We start from the raw sequence: 24,948 nt of genomic DNA, 5'->3' as shown, positions 1-24,948 counted from the left end.
TTCCCATCAGGATTCCCAGGACTAGGTCTGCACACCCGTTCTCTCCCCATACTCTGCCCTGGACCCTGGGCCCTGGGCCCTGGGTCCTGGGTCAGCATTGCTTGATGGTGTTTGAGCAGATGGCAAGGCACTGTTATCCTTTGTCCCTAGGAAGGGGCCTAGGCAAATGGGAGAGGCCATGCTATTTCCCAAACTGCACCTTCACCTACAGCAGATTGCAAAGGAAGAGAAAAGAGTGGAAACCTTCCCACTGTGTCCATAACACAGCCCAGGTGCTGACCAAAGTCCCAGTAAGCATGGGACAGCATCCTCTGTCTCTGCCGGGCCAAGTCAAAAAGTGACTAGATATAGCCTTGGGAATCTGAAAGGCATTTGGGATGGTTAAGCTCCACCTGGTAATTACCCAGTATTAATTAAATCCTCACTAGGACCTCTCATTTTGTCTTGGCACACACCCAGGAGCTCAGTGCTGCTGGGAACTGAGCGTCTAGAAGCAGGAATACGTGATCCCCACTGGTGCTCCCTGGACAAGTTTCTGGACTCCTGGGAGAAGTCCTGAACCATCAGCTTTGTTGGGGGAGGGGTAGTGTCCAGCTCATTCTCTGCTGGGGTCCTTATCGCACAGTCTTGCAAAAGATTTACTGAATAAATGAATAAATTTTCACACAGCAAGAAGAGCCAGTGAGACTGCTCTCCTGATCTCAGTCTCAGAACTAGGATCCTTTGATTCAAAGCTATGTGTCTGATCTCAGAATATAAAGACTTCAGTAAGGACAGGGCAATGAGAAGCTGGAGGGGCAGGGTTCCTCAACTCTTCTCTGCTCCTGTGAAGACTGACCCAAGTTTTCCAGGAGTCAGCCCATCCACAGGAAACCTAGGTGGGACTCCCACTGCCCTGCCACACCTGGGGATCTGACCCACTTCAGGAAATCCTACCACTGACCTTTTAGAAGGGCAAATTCGCAACTCCACTCTCTAGTTTGCCCATTTGTCAGATTTTATACATTTGAAAGGGGGACAGGCAGCTGTACAATTAGGACTCCAACCTCAGTTGCAAACAGGGCAGGAGGAAGCTACTCCAGACTGATGACAGAGCTGGCTGTGGGCAGCCTCTGCCTGAAGGAGGTTGGTCCTCCTGGCTTAGTCTCAGATACCCTAGCTTGGCCAGCCAGCCAGCAAACAGGGCATTCAAAGGCATCCTCAGACCTGGAGGAAATGAGGACCACAGAAATCGGGAACTGCATAGCTGCTCCTCACCTGTCTCTGAAGTCCAGCTTCAGAGGAAGGATGGAGAGCCAGCCTCCAGGTCTAGCTTGACTCTCCTCCCCTTGCACCTGGTCCTCAGAGCAGGGATCCATCTCTGCCCCTTCGGGGAAACCCTTCAATAGCAAGGAGAGTTACCAGGGCCTTCATGAGGGCCCAGCTGAGCTGACAAAAGAAGAGGGCCTTGGAACAAGAGAATACAAGAGGCCCAAGCCCCACATCTTCTATCCTCACCCTTCTAGGACTGCCTTCATTCAAGCCTGTCCACCAGCACCACTGGGGGTTACCATGGCAACTGAACCCACAGGCAGCCAGTAACTGGCAAACAGCTGCCAACAGCCAGTAATGGTGGGTGGGAAAGGTCAAGAGCAGAGACCCTCGAAAGCAAGAGAAATACAGAGACATGGTAGACAGAAGAGGAGGTCCCAGAGTCCTGCGAGATGCTCTACTCAACCCAGATATACTTACCACCCAGAAGGTAGTCATCATTTTGCACGGGCTGCCACACCACCAACCTCAGAACAGATATGGACACCATGGGGCCAGTTCTCAGAATTGTTTACAACTATGCTTATTCAAGTGGGGCACCTGTCTAGTCTAAGAGCAGTGAGACTGGTGATAATGAACATAGGTAGGGTACCAACTACTATTCCCAATGGAACAGTTATTTCCTGTGCTCTTGACAGGTTCATGATTTAAAAGGTTTTTTCCGACTCTTTCCAGGAAGAAGGGAGAAGCTCATAGTACCCTAGACTTCTCTGGAGGACACCCTGCTCTTGGCCCAGAACCCCTGGTTAACTCACTGTCTGCCCTCTGATGCCCTCCACCTGCTCTGGGGGAATCACCCCCAGCAGGAACACCTCCCTCTCCTCTGCCCCAAGGGGCTGCTTCTCTAAGCCTAACCCAACCCCCACCCATCTCCTGGGACTTGTTCATTTGACCTGCTCTACATGCCAGTCCCCTGGCCCAGTCTCCCTGCATACTTAGTATCTACCACCACCTGTTTCTATTTTGCATTCAGTTCAGTTCAGTTCAGTTGCTCAGTCGTGTCCAACTCTTTGCGACCCCATGAATCACAGCACGCCAGGTCTCCCTGTCCATCACCAACTCCCAGAGCTTACTCAAACTCATGCCCATCGAGTCAGTGATGCCATCCAGCCATCTCATCCTCTGTCGCCCCCTTCTCCTTCTGTCCCCAATCCCTCCCAGCTTCAGGATCTTTTCCAATGAGTCAACTCTTCGCATGAGGTGGCCAAAGTACTGGAGTTTCAGCTTCAGCATATTTTGCATTAGAAGTGTCCATGAGTCTCCAGTGGCCAGAGGGGAGTGAGGAAGTGCACTGTTTCCTCTGCCCTCAGCCAAGCCTTCATAGTGCCTCCCCCATGAAGCCACTGCCTTTGGTCCAGTTATTTTAATAAGCACCCATACTCAAGGGAGCAGTTAATTCTTTGGCTGCTTACTTCTACACTTGTGAGCCATTTATGACCACCATTCCCCCCCTCCACCCTGGACACTGTCCCGAGAAAGTGTCAGTCTCTAGAGTGGACCTAGGGTCTGCCTCTGAGACATCTCAGAGCAAGGACAGAACCTGGGAAGCAAAGCAGAGGCCTGGCTGGAGAGCCACAGGCCTGCATGCCAACTAGAGCAAAGAAGTTAGAAAAAAGGGGCCCTCGGGGAACCCGTGACCTTCCTTGTGTCTGCTGGGACTCTGTGTGCCGTCCCTGGCCTGATTCACAGGCCAGCTGCAGTACAGGCAGGCTCTTGGAGTTTGGGTCAAGCAATCCAGGACTGCTGATAATGTCACAAACCTTTCTTCAGGCCTGTGGACACTGAGACACCACTCTGTCAGCCACACTCTGATATCCACTTGGTGATGATCTTGGTAGATCAGTTTACCCTATCTGAGCTTTGGCTTCCACATCTGAAAGTGGAGGTATACATCCCTACCCATTAAACACTGAGTTTGTTGCTGTTGTTGAGTTGCTAAGTTGTGTCTGACTCTTTCCAACCCCGTGGACCGTAGCCCACCAGGCTCCTCTGTTCATGGGATTTCCCAGGCAAGAATACTGGAGTGGGTTGCCATTTCCTTCTCCAGGGGATCTTTCCAACCCAGAGATCAAATGTGCATCTCCTGCATTAGCAGGAGGATTCTTTACCACTGAGCCACTAGGAAGCCCAAACCCTGAGTTACATGGGGTAAAGAGATGAGAATGAACCCCTGAAGAGGTTAGGAAAGGAATAGGGGGCTCGAGCCTAAAAGAACTGCGGTAAAAGAACTGCGGGTAGAGATGCTATGACCTTACAGCAGAAATGGTGCTGCTATTGCTTCTAACAGGCTGAGGCTGGAACAACCTCCCCTCTGTCCTTTACCTTTGACCCAGTTATACTCCTCTTTGTGCTTGCATAAAACTGTTCTCACTGGCTGGTTGTTTTAACTATTACTGGCTTCTACTTAAGGCTGTCTGTAGCAGTCTAAGAAATTCCTTAAGGGGGCCCCAATCTCTCCCCTATCCTTACCCCCATCAAGGAGAGAAGAGATATATCAGGAACAGGTGGCATTTCAAAGTGCATCATAAACAGGAAGTGCCAGCCAGAAGGGAGTTACTCACCATCTGCTCTGCTCCCCTCACACATATGCCTCCAGGGGCTTCCCTTTTTTTGACTTCACATCTCTTGAATCCCCAGAGGAGTAAAAGGATCCACCAGCACTAGCATCAAAGAATCAAAATATTCCACTTTCAAATGGAAGCTGTTTCAAAGGGCAAATTATTCAGAAGCAGGAGACTGTAAAAGTGATCCTGAGCCATGGGAATGGCTGGCATTTAGCTAGAATGCAAACGCACTCCCAGGGCTCCCAGGAAAAGGTTGAGGTCTCAGACTGTCTCAAGGACTGAGCAGTGCTGAGAAGAGCTTCAGGAGACACTTTGGAGGCCATCTCCCCATCCTCGAGAGATTAAACAAAACTATCCTGCAGCATGAGACAGGAAAGCGTAACACTGAATTAATCTTCCCAGGAAGAGAGCAAACAATTTTCATCTTTGAAGCAGTTATTTTTTTTCACTTGACCATCATCCAGAAATACCTTCCCAGGAATCAAGCTTCCTTCCTTAAACCCCCAAATCTTCAGCTTCCAGGCAAATTGGCCACACCCACTCCCAGATGGGGGTGGGTCCCTTCCCCCTCTCACCCATTTATGCTGAGTGATAGCTCTGAAGCCAAAGTCCAAGGATCTCTGTGCGGCTGCAGTGAGGCGGGAAGTGCCAGCGGAAATGTGACTGCCAGATGGGACAAAGCCAGAGAAGCCCAACTCTGGTAGCCTCTCCCTCCCCCAGCTAAGGACGGACTAGCATGTCACTCTCCACTCTGACTCCCTCATCTCCCCTGGCTGCACCGGGTCAACATCTTCAGCCTGATAAGTAAGGCCAGACATCAGATCATACAGCGACCCCCAAGAGCTATGGGAACAGTTACCAGTCAGGTTGCCTTATCCCACCCCACCAATCTGACCCTCCAGGAGCTGGGCCGGGGGCAGTCTGGGAAGGCCGGTGGGCCAAGACTTCTTCCTCTTTCTCTTGCTGAAATTGCTGCCTGAATCCCATCCAGGGAAGGCTGCTGCGTGCCTAACAGCCTCCATGGAGAGGCCCCTGGCTGCTTGCTGAAATGACCCAGAATCAAAAGAAAAAAATTTCACACAATGCAAAAATTAGAAACAATATTTATTATTCCCTGTTCAAATAGGGCGCTCTCATGAGAAAAGAGTGTGCAAAAAGACTCTTCCTACACCCTGGGCTTTCTCACTTTCTCACTTATCCTAGCAAGCTGGGATGGTCTATTCAAAACTCTCCTCGCTGTGTAGGAGGAAAAGCTTTCCACCAACTCCTGGGAAATTAGGTTACTCTAGTTTTAATTCTGATTACTTGCATGCATTAAAAAAACAAAACAAAACCCGAGTGTTAACAGGCTCTCTGCCCCTAGGCACATTTGCTCAGTCTGCTTGGACAGACAGATGTGGGTCTCAGATCCACATTCCCATGAGGACCTGGAGCTGTGCAGGCCAGGATTAGAGGACACCCTGGTGGGTGCTCCTGGCTAGGGATGCAGGAAGGCCCCAGCTCCTAGTCATCTGACTACAAACATGCAGAGTGTCTCCAGTGAGAGGTGGACAGTCCCTCTTTCTTGAAGAGTATTCTGGGTGTAGGAGGACCAGTAGTCAACTGGCAGACAGCACCCTGGCCACAGGTGGTATGTGGTCTAGGAGCTACTTACTCCACCTCCAAGTCCTCATGAGATCCCTTAAATTGACAAGAGAGGATTCAAGTTGCAAAATGGCAAATTACACCAGGTAGAGGGTGTGATTAAGACAATGGTCTCGACAGGTCCATGCACAGAGCTCTCATCCCACCATCCCCCTCTCCTCACACCTCAGGACTGCCTAGTCCCGCCCACTGTTCCTCCTGGATGACAACTTCTGGCATCCTGAAACCTGGAGCAGCCTTCAGCCTCACAAGTTGGGCACCGCCCAGTTAAGGAACTTCATGGCAACTTCAAAGCCCAGGAAACAGGCCTGAGAAGGGGTTGGAAGGAAGAGAAAAGCCAACAAGAGTGTGACTACTCACAGAGACCCCCAGCGTTGTGCTCGGCTGGCCCTGTCAGGACCAAAACCCCTTCCTAATCTTATTCCCCCCTCAAGTCATGGAATCAAGCTGTGCTTTCTCATCCCTAATAGGGAAAGAAAATGCATGTCCCACACCTGGCCACTTCTGATGGTCAGGCCAGGAAGTTAAAACTCCTCACCTTGGAGAATCACAAAGGTAATTCATCTGACAGGTTCAGGAAAGGGGACAAATAAGGAGGCTCTGGCTGAGGGTGGGACTCCAGAAAAACTGAGCCCCCAGTTCAGTCTCAGAAGCAAGCAAAAGTAGGTCCACCTGCACTCTGCTCTGAGCCCCAAATAGAAAAAGCATAGCTCCTGCCAGTCACTCACCGCGTTGGCTGGGAAGGCTCGGATCATCACTGCATTGAAGCCTTTATACAAGGATGTGATGCCTTCATCCCGGATCAGCTCCCTCAGCACATCTCTGAAACCATTAGGATATTTCCCAGGAGGCGCTGTGGGCAGAACCCAACTGTTAAGGCTTCAGGAAGCTTTCTGACCTGACCATGGTGACCAACATGGGGACAATTTTGTAGTCAAGTCTTCCTGCAGGGCCCCAGCACCAGGGAGAGGCTACTATGTGGGTCACCCAGGACCAGTCCACAGACAACACAGTTCACCTTGGGACAAACCAACGTCTGCATTATACTAGTGCCGAGGGAATGGGGAAAAGAATGAACAATGAAATGGTCCTTCCGCTCGTGTGGGGGAAGGAAGGTTGATGTGACTTCTTCTCTCACTTTTTTTTGGTCGCATTGCATAGCATGTGGATCTTCGTTCCCTCACCACGGATTGAACCTGTGCCCCATCTAGTGGAGTGTTAACCACTGGACCACCAGGGAAGTCCTTCTCTCAGTTACTTTATGTTGAGGCTGACAAGAAAATGAGCCTCACATTCTTAGGACACAAATGACTACAAGGGAGAATGCTGGCCAGACACTCGCTGAGAGCTACTGTGGAGAGGGAGTGTGCCTAAGACCTTAAGAGCTCTGTATCCCAGGGGCAGCCAGTTTTGGGGCCCACTCCAACCCCATCTACCCCTCTACTCCCCTACTAACCAGTCTGGAAGCGGGACTTGAGCACGTCTGGGGGGATTGCCACAGCCCAGTTGAAGATTCCTGCAAAACCCCCAGCTACCAGGATCCGAGGCACGCTGAGCTCATTGACGCTGCAGAACACCAAAGACAGCCCTGGTTACACAAAGGCTGTGACAGTAGCATTCAGATCATCCCCCTCTCTGCAGACACGGAGGCCACAGAGAGGGAGGAACTGGCTGGAGGGAGGTGGTCCAAGGCCAAGACTCCTGTGACAAGGTAGCTGCCACTCTTTGGAGGAGGTTTCCTGTACTTGTTTCAAACCCTTGCTCCACTGGGTGAGGCACAGAGTAAGAGGTATTGGTGTTAGCTGGGGCTCAGCAGTAACAAGAGGAAAGTAGACATGGAGATAGAAGCAGGTCCCATTTCTGCCTTCAGACCCGCTAATGGGAAAGGGCAACCTACCGGTAATGAGGGAAAGTGGCTTCTAAGCTCTTCTGTTTTCCTCACCTCTTTCCCTCTGGAGTGAAGATATTTTTCAGCCACTCATATGTCATGAAATACATGCCACTGGCTGGAACATCTGTTAGTGGCAAGAAAGATGTAAAATAAATGACAGAAAATCCTCACAGCTTTCTTGATCTTAGGAGAGCCAACCTTGGCATTGGACCCTTGAAGGTTTCCTGAGAAGTTCCTCAGCAGCACTTCCTGTCTGCAGTGATCAGAGGTGGCTCTGGGGCCAGCACTGGTGTCAGAGAGCACAAACAAGCATGACATTATTTCACCTTCAGAGGCCCTCTGAGTGGTCCCCACTAACATGCCCACTCCAAGCAGTTTTAACTGGAGCTAACATCTGGCCTTCCTCCAAGCTGCCATCTCAGGGCTATCTCTGCTGCCTCTGTCGCCACCCCAGTAGAACATGCTTCTCAAGCCAAATAGAGCTCCACTGTTACTAAGTCATTCTTTTTTTTTTTTTTTTTCTGGCTGCACCACATGGCACCAGGGATCAAACCCATGCCCCCTGCATTGGAAGCTTGGAGTCTTAGCCACTAGACCACCAGGGGAGTCTCCTACGTTATTCTTTTTTCCCACTCGTCCCTCCAGCCATGATTTCCATCTACTTGCTACTGCCACGGTCATGATTTCCACCCTTGAGGGCCAGCCTACCAGAAGGATGGAAGGTCCCCCCATCTCATGCGTGTCCATGCTGGCCAGAGGTGAAATGGCCTAAAACCAGGACACACCATTCCAGCCCTGTCAGGGCTGTGGCACGTATGGGGCCAAGGCTAATCCAGAGATCCAGGCAAGACCTCCCTGTGGCAAATCCACCACAGGTGGAGGGCTCAAAGGTTACCTCGCATGAGCGTGAGTACAGTCCCCTTGTAGATCCCTCGGATCCCAGCCTCCTTGTATAGCTTCTTCGCACAGTCCAAAGGACCAGCGTACTTGGTCTCCCCTGAAGAAGCCTGAATCTGAGAGGGAGGAAAGAATCATCAAGTCAGCAAGAGCAACATCCAAGTCAACAGCAAGCTATGGAAGATTACGCAGTGAGTGTGCCAGTGGTCATTATGCATTAGATCAACGAAAGACTTCACTGTCAAATCGATAGTTGTTTAGAACATGTAATATTGGTGGAAGTCACTATGAAATAAGGCTAGGTGAAAATACGACAAAATATATACACATTGATTAGGAAAACATAAAAAACAGCAGAAGAATTGGAAAGTAAGTTGAAAAATAAATTCCCAAATACCTTTATCCCCAATAAAGGTAGTTGGAAGTTCTAGAAAGGACTAGACAAATACTTCAGTCATTTACTTATTCCTTCAACAAACATTCATGGAATACTAAATCCATTCCAAGCTCTAAGTGATCATGAAGCTTGGTTAAGAGAAGGTGAACTGGAAATTGTATTCAGAGCTCTAAGTGCTTGGACAAAGGGCCAACGAGAGGCCCTCTGTCCCAGTCTCTAACTAAGAAAATTAAATGTGCATTAATTTTTTTAAACACCATCCTTGTAGAGAAGGGGGACAAAAAGAAGCAAATGTAGACAAATATGGGAAACCTATTGAAAATGTGTTCATTTCCCCAAGAGCCTGAGGGCAAGCAAGAGGTATTCCAGAAAAGATATGAGAGAAAGAGAGCCTGTAGAGGATCCAAAGCAAGTACAGAGTCAAGAGGAATCTGAACATACGATGGCATCAGCCAAAGAGTAATTTAAGTTGGAAAGGGAGTTCAGATTTAAGAGTTCCCAAAGAGAAATGCTTACAAAATAAATACATAGATCCGACAATTTTTGTACATACCAACAACTAGTTGAAGAATAATGGAAAAGAATCTCATTCAAAATAACAAAATATATGTGCATCAAGCTACAGGATTGGCATAAATTAAACTCTAAAACCTTTCCAAGGGATATAAAAGAAGAGATGAATAAAAAGAGAGTAAGAGTTTTGTTGGGATTCCCTGGTAGCGCACTAGTAAAGAATCTGTCTGCCAATGCAGAAGACGCGGTTTGACCCCTGGGGGTCAGGAAGATCCCCTGGAGAAGAAAAGAGCAACCCACTGTAGTATTCTTGCCTGGAAAATTCCATTGACAGAGGAGCCTTGAGGGCTACAGTCCACGGGGTCTCAAAAGAGTAAGATGTGACTTAGCAACTGAAGAACAACAGCAACAATTCTGGCTAGGAGAAATTTTCAATCAGGAAGATGTCAATTTCTCTAAATAAACTTAAGACAATGTCAGTTGAGTATCAATGGCTTAAAAAAAAAAAAAAAAACTTCCCCAGATGATCCTGGCATAGGTAAACCTGGTATGTCTGAGGAATGGCAGGGAGGTCCATGTTATTAGAGGATGCTAGAGTTGACTCACAGTGCCTGCGGGGACAAAGAGGATGGAGCATGGAATTGACACAGTAACAGAATCCTCTCACTGTTACGTATGGTATAGACTATAAACAGGGAAACAAGTGAGGAGGACCTTACCGTCATTCAGCACAGTGATGAAGGTGACCTGGAGCCACGTGGTTTACAAAGGAGGTGGTGGGAAGGAGTAGATTTGGGATACGGTAAAAGCCAGCTTAACTGTTCAATAAACGGGATATGTACAATGAGACAAAAAGCAATCCAGGAGGACTCTGGGGTTTTAGGACTGAACAACTAGACAGATGGTATTGCCCCCAACAGAGCTGTAGAAGGCTGTAAGTGAAGCAAGTACTGAGGAAGACCAGGAGTTCAGCTTTGCACATGGTGACTCTGAGGTGCCTATTAGTGTCCAGTGGGAATGTTGGATGAACTAGTCCAGAGTGCAGGAAAAATCTGAGCTGGTGATACAAATTGGAAAATCATCATCATACAGATTGTGTCTAAAAGTCATGAGACAAGAAGAAATCATCAGTGAGATGAGTGTAATAGTACTGAGTCTCGTGCACATGAACATTAAAAGATCGAGATGATGATGTATCAACAAAGGACATAGAGGAGGAGCAGCCAAGTAGGTAGAAAGTCAGGAGAGAAGCCAAGTGAAGACAGCTCTTCAAGCAAGAGTAGGGGACCAGTTGAGTCCAATTCTGTTAATGAATCAAGATGGATCAATGTCCAGGTCCAAGAACTGAAAACTGGACTTAGTGTAAAAGTCACTAGTGACCTTGATAAAAGTAGTTTTGTTAGCGTTGTGAGGCAAAAGCCAGTCTGATGTATGTTTAACTATTAGAGAAGGCATACTAGAGACAAAGAGTGGGGAAAAAACAACAAAAATGAAAAACTTTTTCAAAGAGTTTCAATGTAAGAGGGAGTAAACTCGGAGTTTCCCTGATGAAAGGATAAAGAATCTGCCTGCAGTGCTTGATCCCTGGGTTGGGAAGATGCCCTGGAGGAGGAAATGGCAACCCACTCCGGTATTCTTGCCTGAAGAATCCCATGGACAGATAAGCCTGGAGGGCTACAGTCCATGGGGTCACAAAGAGTCCGACATGACTGAGTGACTAAGCACCCATGCACGAACATGCACAGAACAAAGATAGGAAGCCCAGAAATGGAGGTGGAAGGTAAAAGAGAGAAGTCTATATTTTAAAGGTGAACACAGAAGCAGGTTCATGCCGTTATTGCCAAAGAGAACCATCTACTGGAAAGCAAAAACTGATGCTGAAGGACAGAAAGAAGAGCTGCTGAAACCAGGTCTCTGAATGGGCAAGAAGGGTCAGGAGGAGGGGTCAAGCAGAAGCAGAAGCATGGGCCATTCTTGGTGGAAACAGGCCCGGCAGCCACAGATGTAGTCAGGCGCCAGTGAGGGAGTGGAGGGCATCTGGTAAAGTTCTCTTCTGGTGGTTCCAGTTTTCTCTGTGAAGTAGAAAGCCAGGTCATCTGCTGAGAGGGTGCCAGTTTGAGAAGAGAAGAGAGATATAGAGTAGCCAGCCAGCAGAGTGGAGCAGTGCACAGTGACTGTCTCATCTAGGAGCAGAAATCAGGGGGACTTCCCTGGTGGTCCAATGGTTGAGAGTCTGCCTGCCAATGGAGGGGATATGGGTTCAATCCCCGGTCTGAGAACTAAAACCCCATATGCCACGGAGCAGCTGGGCCCGTGGGCCATAATTACTGAAGCCCATGTGCCTAGAGCCTGTGATCTGCAGCAACAGAAACCACTGCAACGAGAGAAAGCCCTTGAGCAGCAACGAAGACTAAGCACAGCCAAAACTAACTAAATTAATTAATCAAAAAAAAGAAAAAAAAAAAAAAAAAAAAGAAAGAAAAGAAAGAAAGGACTTCAGGCATAAAAGAAAAGGAAGAAGCCATGATGGAAAAGGCTAATGGACAAGGCTACTGAAAATAAACATTCACTAACTCAAAATCAATATACAGACTTCTGGCAAGTCTTTATTCTTCCTGCTAAATACCAAAGAACAAAAAAGCCCTACCATTATTTATTTTAAACAGAAGAGGGCTCTGAGAATTTGCAGAGGAGAGGCAGACTCGCTAAGGACTTCCCGCCTTGAGCAATGACATCATGGTGAGTTCCCTGGATATTCTCATTTGACGAGTCTCAGACTTGAGGCAGAAGATATTGGTGATCCAGGAGTGCCAACAGGCACCGACTAAAAAGAAGCCCCCAATGAAAGCCTGCATTCCCTAGACAAAGGATCAGAAAAGGAATAGCCTAGGAAGACAGAACATCTTTAGACAAAAAAACACTCTACTCCAGCCATACATCATAGAAAAAACTGTAGCCTCACCCTCACCCACACGAGCAAAGACCATGTGTGGAGCCCGGACTTCCTCCTTTGCTGGGCTGTACCGAGGTACCCAACGTGCTGCCTGGGTGGAGTCAGAGCAGACCAAGGAGGGAATGAGGACTTTCATCCCTGACAGCTGTAACCAGGGCTCTCCTGTCCTGTGGAGTGGGTGGAGTCACTAGAACTCCCACACCCACCCAACAGAAAGAAGAATGCCCCACCCTCAAGTGTCAATAGAGGCAAGTGGGGCCCCTGCACTTGTTCTCACTTGGCGGCCACAAGGCAGCAGCCCTCGCTTCCTACTGGCGCGGTGTCAGAGAACGTCAACACAAACAGGAAGTTTATATAGGATCCAAAATCTCAATAAAATATGCAAATATCCGGATTCCAGCTGGAAATCGCATATTGCATCCTAAACCAGGAAGATCTCAAACTGAAAGAAAAAAGAAGCGTAGAGGCCAACGCCAAGATGACAGAGATGTACGAATTCTTTGACAAACATTTTAGAACAGGCATTGTAAAAATCCTTCAATGACGCATCGTGAATATGCTTGAAATAGATGTAAAAAATTAGAAAGCCACAGAAAGGAAAGAAAATCTTCGCACAGAAATAGAAGATAGGAGGAAGAACCAAATGGAAGTTTTAGAACTGAAAAACACGGTCAAAATAAAAAACTCAGTGGATGGCTCCCTCAACAGCAGAATACAGGGGAAAGATAGAAAAAAACAAACCCAGCATTAGAAGACAAAACACTGGAAAATATCCAATCTGAACAAGACACAAAACAAACTGAAAGAAATTAAACAGAACCTCAGGGACTATAACCCCATGGGGCTATGTCAGAAAATCTTAGTATTTGTGTCTTCACAGTCCCAGAAGAAGAGGAGAAAAGCGGGTAGGACTGTACTCAAAGAAGTAACTGCTGAAAACTCCCCAAATTTGGCAAAACATAAACATAGAGAGATTCCCTGACAAGCTCAGCTGGTAAAGAATCTGCCTTGGCCCCAGGTAAATAGCAGGGAGGGAACACAGCCCCACCCATCAACAGAAAATTGGATTAAAGATTTACAGAGCATGGCCCCACCCATCAGAACAAGACCCAGTTTCCCCTTAGGCAGTCTCTCCCATCAGGAAGCTTCCATAAGCCTCTGATCCTTCATCAGAGGGCAGACAGACTGAAAACCACAATCACAGAAAACTAACCAATCTAATCACATGGACCACAGCCTTGTCTAACTCAATGAAATTATGAGCCATGCAGTGTAGGGCCACCCAAGACGGACAGGCCATGGTGGAGAGGTCTGACAAAATGTGGTCCACTGGAGAAGGGAATGGCAAACCACTTCAGTGTTCCTGCCTTGAGAACCCAATGAGCAACATGAAAAGGCAAAATGATATGACACTGAAAGATGAACTCCAGGTCGGTAGGTGCCCAATATACTACTGGAGATCAGTGGAGAAATAACTCCAGGAAGAACGAAGAGATGGAGCCAAAGCAAAATCAACACCCAGTTGTGGATGTGACTGGTGATGGAAGCAAGGTCTGATGCTGTAAAGAGCAATATTGCATAGGAACCTGGAATGTTAGGTCCATGAATCAAGGCAAATCGGAAGTGGTCAAACAGGAGATGGCAAGAGTGAACGTCAACATTTTAGGAATCAGCAAACTACAATGGACTGGAATGGGTGAATTTAACTCAGATGACCATTATATCTACTACTGTGGGCAGGAATCCCTTAGACGAAATGCAGTAGCCATCATAGTGAACAAGAGAGTCCGAAATGCAGTACTTGGATGCAACCTCAAAAATGACAGAATGATCTCTGTTTGTTTCCAAGGCAAACCATTCAGTATCATGGTAATCCAAGTCTATGCCCCAACCAGTAATGCTGAAGAAGCTGAAGTTGAATGGTTCTATGAAGGCCTTCTAGAACTAACGCCCCCCAAAAATGTCCTTTTCATTATAGGGGACTGGAATGCAAAAGTAGGAAGTCAAGAAACACCTGGAGTAACAGGCAAATTTGGCCTTGGAGTACAGAATGAAGCAGGGCAAAGGCTAATAGAGTTTTGCCAAGAGAATGCACTGGTCATAGCAAAAACCCTCTTCCAACAACACAAGAGACGACTCTGCACATAGACATCACCACGTGGTCAACACCGAAATCAGATTGATTATCTTCTTTGCAGCCAAAGATGGAGAAGCTCTATACAGTCAGCAAAAACAAGACCAGGAGCTGACTGTGGCTCAGATCATGAACTCCTTATTGCCAAATTCAGACTTAAATTGAGGAAACCACTAGACCACTCAGGTATGACCTAAATCAAATTCCTAACAATTATACAGTGGAAGTGACAAATAGATTCAAGGGACTAGATCTGATAGAGTGCATGATGAACTATGGACAGAAGTTCGTGACATTGTACAGGAGACAGGGAGCAAGACCATCCCCAAGGAGAAAAGGAAAGATATACCCATTTGAATGCAGAGTTCCAAAGAATAGCAAGGAGAGATAAGAAAGCCTTCCTCAGTGATCAGTGCAAAGAAATAGAGGAAAACAGTAGAATGGGAAAGACTAGAAATCTCTTCAAGAAAATTAGAAATATCAATATCATGCAAAGATGGCTCAATAAAGGAAAGACAGAAATGGTATGGACCTAACAGAAGCAGAAGATATTAAGAAGAGGTGGGAAGAATACACAGAAGAACTGTACAAAAAAGATCTAGTGACCCAGATAATCACGATGGTGTGATCACTCACCTAGAGCCAGACATCCTGGAATGCGAAGTCAAGTGGGCCTTAGGAAGCATCACTATGAACAAAGCTAGTCCTAAAAGATGATGCCATGAAAGTGCTGCATTCAATATGCCAGCAAATTTGGAAAACTCAGTAGTGGCCACAGGAATAGAAAAGGTCAGTTTTCATTCCAATCCCAAAGAAAGGCAATGCCAAAGAATGTTCAAACTACCACACAAAGACACTCAACTCACATGCTAGTAAAGTAATGCTCAAAATTCTCCACGCCAGGCTTCAACAATACATGAACCATGAACTTCCAGATGTTCAAGCTGGTTTTAGAAAAGGCAGAAGAACCAGAGATCAAATTGCCAACATCTGCTGGATCATCAAAAAAGCACGAGAGTTCCAGAAAAACATCTATTTCTGCTTTATTGACTATGCCAAAGCCTTTGGCTGTGTGGATCATAATAAACTGTGGAAAATTCTGAAAGAGATGGGAATACCAGACCACCTGACCTGCCTCCTGAGAAATCTGTATGCAGGTCAGGAAGCAACAGTTAGAACTGGACATGGAACAAGAGACTGGTTCCAAGTAGGAAAAGGAGTACGTCAAGGCTGTATATTGTCACCCTGCTTATTTAACTTATATGCAGAGTACATCACGAGAAATGCTGGGCTGGATGAAACACAAGCTGGAATTAAGATTGCCGGGAGAAATATCAATAACCTCAGAAATGCAGATGACACCACCCTATGGCAGAAAGTGAAGAAGAACTAAAGAGCCTCTTGATGAAAGTGAAAGAGAAGAGTGAAAAAGTTGGCTCAAAGCTCAACATTCAGAAAACTAAGATCATGGCATCTGGTCCCAACACTTCATGGCAATTAGATGGAGAAACAGTGAAAACAGTGTCAGACTTTATTTTTTGGGCTCCAAAATCACTGCAGATGGCGACTGCAGCCATGAAATTAAAAGACGCTTACTCCTTGGATGAAAAGTTATGAGCAACCTAGACAGCATATTAAAAAGCAGAGACATTACTTTGCCAAAAAAGGTCCATCTAGTCAAGACGATGGTTTTTCCAGTAGTCATGTATGGATGTGAGAGTTGGACTATGAAGAAAGATGAGTGCCTAAGAATTGATGCTTTTGAACTGTGGTATTGGAGAAGACTCTTGAGAGTCCCTTGGACTGCAAGGAGATTCAACCAGTCCATCCTAAAGAAAATCACTCCTGAATATTCACTGGAAGGACTGATAATGAAGCTGAAACTCCAGTACTTCGGCCACCTGATGCGAAGAGGTGACTCATTTGAAAAGACCCTGATGCTGGGAAAGATTGAAGGCAGGAGGAGAAGGGGACAACAAAGGATGAGATGACTGGATGGCATCACTGATTCAATGGGCATGAGTTTGAGGTAACTCCGGGAGTTGGTGATGGACAGGGAGGCCTGGCGTGCTGCAGTCCAAGGGGTCGAAGAGTCGGACATGACTGAGGGACTGGACTGAACTGAAACATAGAAATTTAAGAAAGTGACCAAAACCTAAACAGAATATCCCCAAATAAATCCATGCCAGAGCACATCACAAATGAACTTAGTCGAAAACTGAAAACAAAGAAAGAATCTTGAGAGTAGCCAGAGAAAAATAACACATATGGATGTGAGTTGGACCATAAAGAAGACTGAACACGAATTGATGCTTTTGAATTTTGGTGTTGGAGAAGACTCTTGAGAGCCCCTTGGACTGCAAGAAGATCAAACCAGTCAATCCTAAAGGAAAGCAGTCCTGAATATTCACTAGAAGGACTGACGCTGCAGCTGAAGCTCCAATACTTTGGCCACCTGATGTGGAGAGCCAACTCACTGAAAAAGACCTTGATGCTGGGAAATATTGAAGATAGGAGCAGAAGGGTGCAACAGAGGAGGAGATGTTTGGATAGCATCACTGACTCAATGGACATGAGTTTGAACAAACCCTGGGGGATGGTGAAGGACAGGGAAGCCCTGTAGTCCATGGGGTCACAAAGAGTTGGACATGATTCAGCAACTGAAGAACAACAACACTGAAATAATTAGAATGACAGCAGAAACCGGGGAGGGTAGAAAGGAGTGGCACAGTATCTTTCAGGAGCTGAGAGAAAAGAACTGTCATCCCAGAATCCTATGTCAAGTGAAAATATCCTTCAGGAATAAAGGGAAAATCAGGCAGTCTTAAGATGAAAGAAAACTAACAGACTTTGTCATTCACAGATATATACCAAAAGAATGGCTAAAGGAAGTTCTTTAAACAGAAAAGAAACTATAAAAGAAGGAACTCTGGAACATCGGAAGAACAGAGTAAGCAAAAATATGGAATATTATATAATGGTAATGTGAAGAACATTTACACAGTGATAAAAGGGCCAATCCACCAAGAAGACATAGCAATTCTAAGTGTGTATACATTAAACCATAAAACTGCCAACTATGTGAAGGGACACTAATAGAATTGAAAGAAGAAACAAACTCACAGTAACAGCTGGAGATTTAGGATTCCTCCATCAACAAACAGAACAACTAGACAGAAAATCATCAAGGATAAAGAACTCAACACCGTCAACCAACAGGATATAATCGCCACTTACAGATTATGTCACCAAACAACAGCAGCACACACATTCTTTTTAAATGCCCGTGGCACACAGACCAAGATAAACCACACCCAAGGCCATAAAGCAAACCTAAATTTAAAAGAAATTTAAAAGAATGTAAATAATACAGAATATATTCTTCGATCACAATGGACTCAAACTGGAAATCTATAACCTCCAATGCTTGGAAACTGAACAACACTCTTCAAAGCAATTCAAAAAGGAAGTCCCAGAGGAAACCAGAAAACCCACTCAAGTGACTGGACACTGAAATATATTGGAGTTTGTGGGACATAGCTAAAGCAGTGCCGAGAGGAAAGCTTATAGCACTGACTGCTTCAGAAGGGAGGAAAGGCTCCAAACCAATATCCTAAGCTTGCACTTCAAAAGCTTAAAAAGAAAACAGAGCGAGAAAAGAAAAGCAAATTAAACCCCAAAAGAAGCAAAAGGACGGAGATTATAAAAACAGAAGCAGAAACCAGTGGAACTGAAAACAGAAAAATAATAAAGAAAATCAAAGAGGGGAGTTCCTCGTTGGCCTAGGGGTTAGGACTCTGGGCTTTCACTGCCATGGCCTGCTTTCAATCCCCGGTCGAAAGAAAGAAAAGTCTTTTTTTTTTTTTTTTTTTTTAGAAAAGTCTTTTCTTAAAAGATCAATAAAAACTGACAAACCTCTAGTGAGTCTGACAAAGAAAAAAGAGAAGTCACAGATTACTAATACCAGGAATAAAACAGAAGATAATACCACAGACCCTGCAGACATAAAAAAGACAATAAAGGAGTACTACAAACAACTTTACACACACACATATTTGACAACTTAGGTAAAAAAACAAAAACTATCACAATTTTCCCAATATGAAATAAGTAATTTGAATAGGCCTGTAACTTTAAAGAAAGCTGAATTCATAATTTAAAATTTTCTTCCCCCAAATCTCAAGCCTATATGATTTCACTATAAAATTCTACCAATTCTACCAAATGTTTACAGAAAAATCAACACATATTCTATACAGTAGAAGAGGGAACAATTCCTAATTCATTTTATGAAGCTAGTATTACTCTGATACCAAAACCAGACAAAGACAATCCAGAAAAAAAAAAAAATGACAGACAAATATCTCTCATGACTATAGATGAAAAATCCTTAACAAAATATAAGAAAATAGAACCCAGCAATATATAAAGAGAATCGTATACCAGGTTGGGGAGTTTATTCCAGTAATGAAGAATTGGTTCAGTGTACAAAAATCAATGGAAGTAATTCACTATATTAAGAGTTTAGGAGAAAAATCACATGATCACATTAATAAAGGAAGAAAAAACATTTGACAAAAGTCAATATCCATAAATTCTCAGAAAAAGAGGAAGAGAAGGTAACCTTCTCAAACTGACAAAGAACATCTAGCAATGTGGGAGACCTGGGTTCGATCCCTGGGGTGGGAAGATGCTCTGGAGGAGGGCATGGCAACCCACTCCAAAACCACATCTGTGTCTCTTGTACTGGCAGGAGGACTCTTTCCCACGGAGCCACCTGGGCTTCCCTGAGATTATATTTAATGGTGAAATACTGAATATTTCCCCGTAAGATTGGGAACAAGGAAAAACATCCATTCTCATCAGTCTTATTCAACATGGTACTGGAAGTTCTAGCCAGTGAAATAAGGATATAAAAGGTTCAGAAATGAAGAAATAAAACTGTCCCTGTTTGCAAATAATAGTACTATCTACATAGGAAATCCCAAAGAATCTACCAAAAAAAAAAAAAATCTAGAATTAGTAAGAGCATTCAGGAAGGTTCACAAGATACAAAATTAACATACAAAAATCAACTGTATTTCAGGCTTCCCTGGTGGTCCAGTGGTTATGAATCTGCCTGCCAATGCAACGGACACTTGTTCAATCCCTGATCCGGGAAGATCCCACATGCCGCAAGGCAACTAAGCCCCTGTGTCACAACCACTGAGCTCATGTGCTGCAACTACTAAAGTCCAAGTGCCCTTGAGCCCATACTCCACAAGAGAAGTCACTGCAATGAGAAGCCCGAGCACTGCAACTAGAACCTAGACCCCACTCACTGTGACTAGAGAAAGCCCTTGAGCAGCAGCAAAGACCCAGCACAGCCAAAAGTAAAAATAAATAAATATTCTAAAAAATCAAGTGCATTTCTACAAACTAGCAATAAACATGCAGACAACAAAATTAAAACTATAATACCATCTACAGTGCCACTTTACAAAGGACTTAGATGTGTAAGAAAACACATTAAGAGCTTATATGCAGAAAATTACACACTGCTGATGAAAGAAATTAAAGTTCTAAATAAATGGAGAGGTGTGACATGTCTGGGTATTGGAAGACTCAAAATAATGTATTAATTCTACCCAAATTGATCTATAGATTCAATATACTCTCAGCAAGAATTTTCTCAGTTTTCTAAATTATCCTAAAATTAACATGGAAATAACAAAGAAATTAGAACAGTGACAACAGTTGTTTTTTTTTTTAATTATTTATTTATTTGGCTATGTTGAGTCTTAGTTGCAGTGCATGGGTTCCAGGGCGTGTGGGCTCAGCAGTGTGGTCTTCAGACTTAGTTGCCCCATGGCATGTGGGATCTTAGTTCCTGGCCCAGGGATCCAACCCACATCCCCTGCCTTGGAAGGCAGATTTCTAACCACTAGACCACCAGGGAAGTCCCAAACAATTTTTTTTTTTTTTTTTAAGAATAAAGTGGGAGGGATCAGTCTAGACAGTTTCAAGACTTAGCCTATGGCTAAACTAATCAAGATTGTGTAATATTAGTGAAGGAAAAGGTGCATAGATCAATGAAAGAAAACAGAGTACACAGAAGTAGACCCACACAAATATGCTCAACTGATTTTTAACAGATATGCAAACATAATTCAGTAGAATAAAGGTAAATCTCCAGGAAATGGTATGGTGCAACTAGACAGCCCCAGGGGGGGAAGGAACCCTCTGACCTAATTCTCATACATGATAAAAAACTTAACTCAAAGTGGACTCACAAACCTACATGGAAAACGTAAACTATAAATAAAACTTTCAGAAAAAAGCATATGAGAAAATCTTTGGGATTTCAGGCTAGGTAAAGATTCCTTAAGATCTGATGTCCTAAACATCCAAAACCCTACCTATAAAACAGAAATGAACAAACTGGACTCCATCAAAATTAGAGAAAATAACAAACTGGACTTCATCAAAATTTAAACATTTGCTCTAAAGACTCTGTTGAGAGGATGAAAAGACAAACTATACACTGGGAGAAAATAATATGCAAACCACATATCTGACAAAGCAATAGTATCTAGAATAAAGGACTCTCAAAACTCAGTAATAATAATAAAAAATCCCAAATAATCCAATTAGAAAATGGGCAAAACACATGAACAGACATTTCACCAAATAGGATATACTGATAGCAAATGAACACATGAAAAGATATTCAACACCTTCAGCTATTAGAGGAATACAAATTAAAATGAGGTATCACTACACATCTATCAGGATGGCTAAAATTAAGACTAGTGACAACACCAAATCTTGGTTAGGATGCACAGAAACTGGATCACTCATACCCTGCTCATGGGAATGTAAATGATACAGTTACTCTAAAAAAAGATCGGCAGTTTCTTTAAACATGCATGGAATTTCCCTGGAGGTCCAGTGGTTAAGACTGCCCATCCACTGCAGGGGACATGGATTCGATCCCTGGTCAGGGAGCTAAGATTATACATGCCATGTGGCGTGGCCATAAGAAACAAAAAAAGAAAACTAAACATGTAACTACCATGTGACTCAGCAATTATACCTCTGGGCATTTATCCCAGAGAAATGAAGATTGATTTTCCCAGAAAAATCTCTGTACATGAATGTTTATAGCATCTTTATTTATAACAGCCCTAAACTGGAAACAACCCAGATGTCCTTCAATGGATAAAAAATTAAACGTAGCTGTAGTACATCCATACTATGGGACTACTAAAAAGGAGTGAAACACTCACACATGCCACAATCTGTACAACTCTCCAGAACATTTACGCTAAGTTGAAAAAGCCAATCTGAAAAGGTTACATACTGTACGATTCCATTTATACATGTCTTGAAATTACAAATGCATAGAAATGGAGTTCAGATTAGTGATTGTTGGGGTGGTTAAGAACTGGAATGGAGGGGCTTCCCTGGCATTTCAGTGGTTAAGACTCCTAACTTCCAATGTAGGGAGTGCCGGTTCCATCCCTGGTCAGGGAATGAAGATCCCACATGCTGCGCAGGCAGCCAAAAGAAAAAAGGACTGGTGTGGGGAAAGGAAAATGAAAGGGGCTATTCAAGGGCTACATGAGGCATCGTTGGCATGATGGAACTGTTTTGCATCTTGACTGTATCAGTGTCAGTATTCTGGTTTCGATATTATACTACAGCTTTACAGTACATTACCTCTGTGGAAGAACGAGGTAAAGAGCATGTGGGATCTCTCTGTATATTTATTTCTTTTCTTCCCTTTATATTATTTCTTACAACTGTATGTGAACTTTTAATTATCTCAAAATAAAACATTTAATTTAAACAATGCACAAAATTAAATGACTAATACAAAAGCATGAAAAAGACTTGCCACATATGATAAGAAATTAATAACCTTAATATGTCCAAAGTGTTTAGGGGTGGAGGAGTGGGAGGTATAAACTATTGGGCGTAGACAGGCTACAAGGATGTATTGCACAACATGGGGAATAGAGCCAATATTTTGCAATAACTGTAAAAGGAATGCAACATCTAAAAATTGTATAAAGATTTTTTAAAATCAGGGACTTTCCTGGTGATCCAGTGGTTGACTCCACACTCTCAACGGAGGGGGCACAAGGTTCCATTCATTCCTAGTTGGAGAACTAAGACCCCACGTGTAGCATTTAATATTATTATGATAATATTAAATCAAAACATGTCTAAAGCTTTTATAAATCAAACAAACTGACAAATGAGCAAAGAATACAAACAGGCGTTTCACGAAGGATAAATATAAACAGCTAATATGAATCAAAGTAATTCAGCTCATCGACAATAAAAAGCAAGAAAAACTAAAAGAATGCAAATTTTTCACACAACACACTAGCAGAGATTGTAAATTAGATGCTGCAGAATCTGCCAGGGAGTGAGAGCTCTTCTTCTACTGATGGGAGTAGAAAGTGACAGACCTTTCTGAGAGGGCCACTTAGTAACATACATTACTGCATGTGAGTGTGCTCAGTCACCCAGTTGTGTCTGACTCTGCGACCCTACAGGCTCCTGTCCAGGGGATTTTCCCAGCAAGAATACTGGAGTGGATTGCCATTTTCTCCTCCAGGGGATCTTCCCCACCCAGGGTTCGAACCCAACTCTCCTGCATTGGCAGGCGGATTCTTTACCACTAAACCACCAGGAAACCCCAACGTGCATTGAAAATTCTTTTAAAAGTACGTATCTTTAAATATACTAATTTCAAGTCTAGACATTTATCCTAAGAAAATAATCAGGAACACATGCAGAGACTTATTCATAAGATCTTCACTGTGGTATATAATTTGGATTATCTCCAGATAAGGATTATCAGGTAAGCTACAGCCATATATTGAAATAAAGCACAGAAAATGATGTCTAAGAAAAATAATCACAAAAATATTGTGACATAACAAATGAAAAAAGCTGGTTACAAAACTATGGCAGTATGTGACCCCAATTTTATTTGAAAAGGTAAATTTTTTAAAATATACATGTTTACTAAAAAGACGAAGAATTCACACAGAAAGTATAATGGTGGTTACCTCATGGGTGATAAATACATTGTTTTCCTTCTGCTTCTCTGCATTACCAAAATTTTTCTAGCGAAGAATTATGTATTAAATTGCTTTGGCCATTAGAAGAAAAAAGCAGTACTGCTTTTTTTTGAAGGTAGCCCTGTGTGGTAAGGCAGGCAGGCAGTTCACAGCCTCAGCCTGGGAACAAGCCCAGACACTCTAAGGCCACTGAGCCTTTGGGCAGTTTGGGTGGAGACAGACGATGTTGGGCAGGAGCAGCCTCCGTTCCACCTCTGAAGACACACGACTCACCTTCTGGAGTTCCTGAAGTAGCTGCTAATAAGGGTGGATAAGTCTGAGTTGACCCATCACGGAGTGACATCTGGTTCATTTGTTACACTCTCCTGGTTCTTGACTCTAGTACAATTGCTTCCATGCTTCCATGTTCCTGAAAACCTTGAAACTGTTTGCACACCTGATCTGAAGCCTTTATAGAGGGTAAAAGGACATACACATCCACACAAAATTGTATACCCAGTAGAAAAGCTAGCCACCTGCCTCCAAACAATATCTCCCACAACCCTGATCACATCCTCACCTGTAACAAGCACTTGATCCGCTCTCCAGGGGTCATAATTCCTGTGGTGAATACTCCGGATAACATCCCAGCTGCAAATATCTGGGGGTAGCTGTATTGAAAACAAAAACAAGAGGCAAGAACCTGTGACTAATCACACAGAAAAGAGGAAGCCCCAGCAAAGAAAAAAAAAATCAAATAAGTACTCTGACTGGGCGGAAGTCCAGCACAAATAGATTGTTTCACACCAAAGCCAAGTCCTATGTATATTCTGACATCAAATTTCCCAGGGCAGGGGTCTCAGTGCCAAGAGCAATACAAGCTTGGTCACAAAGCCCATGGGCACACTCAGATGGCCTCAGTCATGGGAGAAGTTCTCCCCTGGCCGGCCATGCAGTGACTACGGTTGAGTTTCCAGGCCTCTCTGAGCCTTGATCTGCAAAGTTCAGGGTGGTTGTGGGAAATAGCCCATAACCCAGGATGTAGACCTTGGTTAACCCCAGATCTCCTCCAATCTCCCCTCCTCTGGATCACCAAGAGCCTGATAACATTTTAAGCCAAGACTCACACAGGACAGCATCGAGGCAAGGGGAATGGCTGTGGCCATATCCACAGGCCAAGTTGTGAGGTATATGCTGTAAGCTGCTGGGAATGTCCCGTCAGGAATGGTACCCAGTAAGTTGTGATGGGTCCTATGGCTTCTGTGTGGGGAATAGTCCTCCAGTGGCCAGAGATCTGGATCCTCACCGTGGCCCTCACAGAATGAGTCACACTGAGTATGTGGAGGAACTGGAGGCTCCTAGCATCACTGCCTGTGCCATTTCTGGCATCTCCTTTCCTTTCTGACATTAGATTACCAGACTGGTCTCGAAGCAATGGAGCCCAGAGTTACAATGAGTGTTTGAACAGAGTCCCCACAATTGAGCACATGTTGCTGAAAAACTTCACCCGCTTGCCTGAGCCTCAGGCCCCTCCTGATCCCAGGCCTCTGGAAGCCTTCAGGAATTTCCCACCCCACAAGGAGCCCAA

General features: G+C 44.4%; 1 protein-coding gene across 1 annotated transcript in view; it reads right to left on the bottom strand.

The window, feature by feature from the left end:
- Positions 1 to 4,962: 4,962 nt before the first annotated feature.
- The window catches only part of SLC25A20 (solute carrier family 25 member 20), a 34,676-nt gene continuing 14,690 nt past the window's right edge, over positions 4,963 to 24,948 (bottom strand). The window contains exons 4-9 of the mRNA XM_043886502.1: positions 23,941 to 24,031; positions 8,306 to 8,423; positions 7,462 to 7,534; positions 6,976 to 7,085; positions 6,248 to 6,372; positions 4,963 to 5,827 (exon numbers count right to left, since the gene is read on the bottom strand). Coding sequence (XP_043742437.1) covers positions 5,765 to 5,827; positions 6,248 to 6,372; positions 6,976 to 7,085; positions 7,462 to 7,534; positions 8,306 to 8,423; positions 23,941 to 24,031 — 580 coding nt within the window. The 3' untranslated portion in view covers positions 4,963 to 5,764. The remainder of the gene's footprint in view (positions 5,828 to 6,247; positions 6,373 to 6,975; positions 7,086 to 7,461; positions 7,535 to 8,305; positions 8,424 to 23,940; positions 24,032 to 24,948) is intronic.

Source organism: Cervus elaphus, chromosome 24, assembly GCF_910594005.1.
Source record: "Cervus elaphus chromosome 24, mCerEla1.1, whole genome shotgun sequence".
In the NCBI taxonomy this organism is placed as follows: Eukaryota; Metazoa; Chordata; class Mammalia; order Artiodactyla; family Cervidae; genus Cervus; species Cervus elaphus.
The sequence above is the reverse complement of the archived record's forward strand: the minus strand, read 5'-3'. Positions and strand labels throughout refer to the sequence as shown.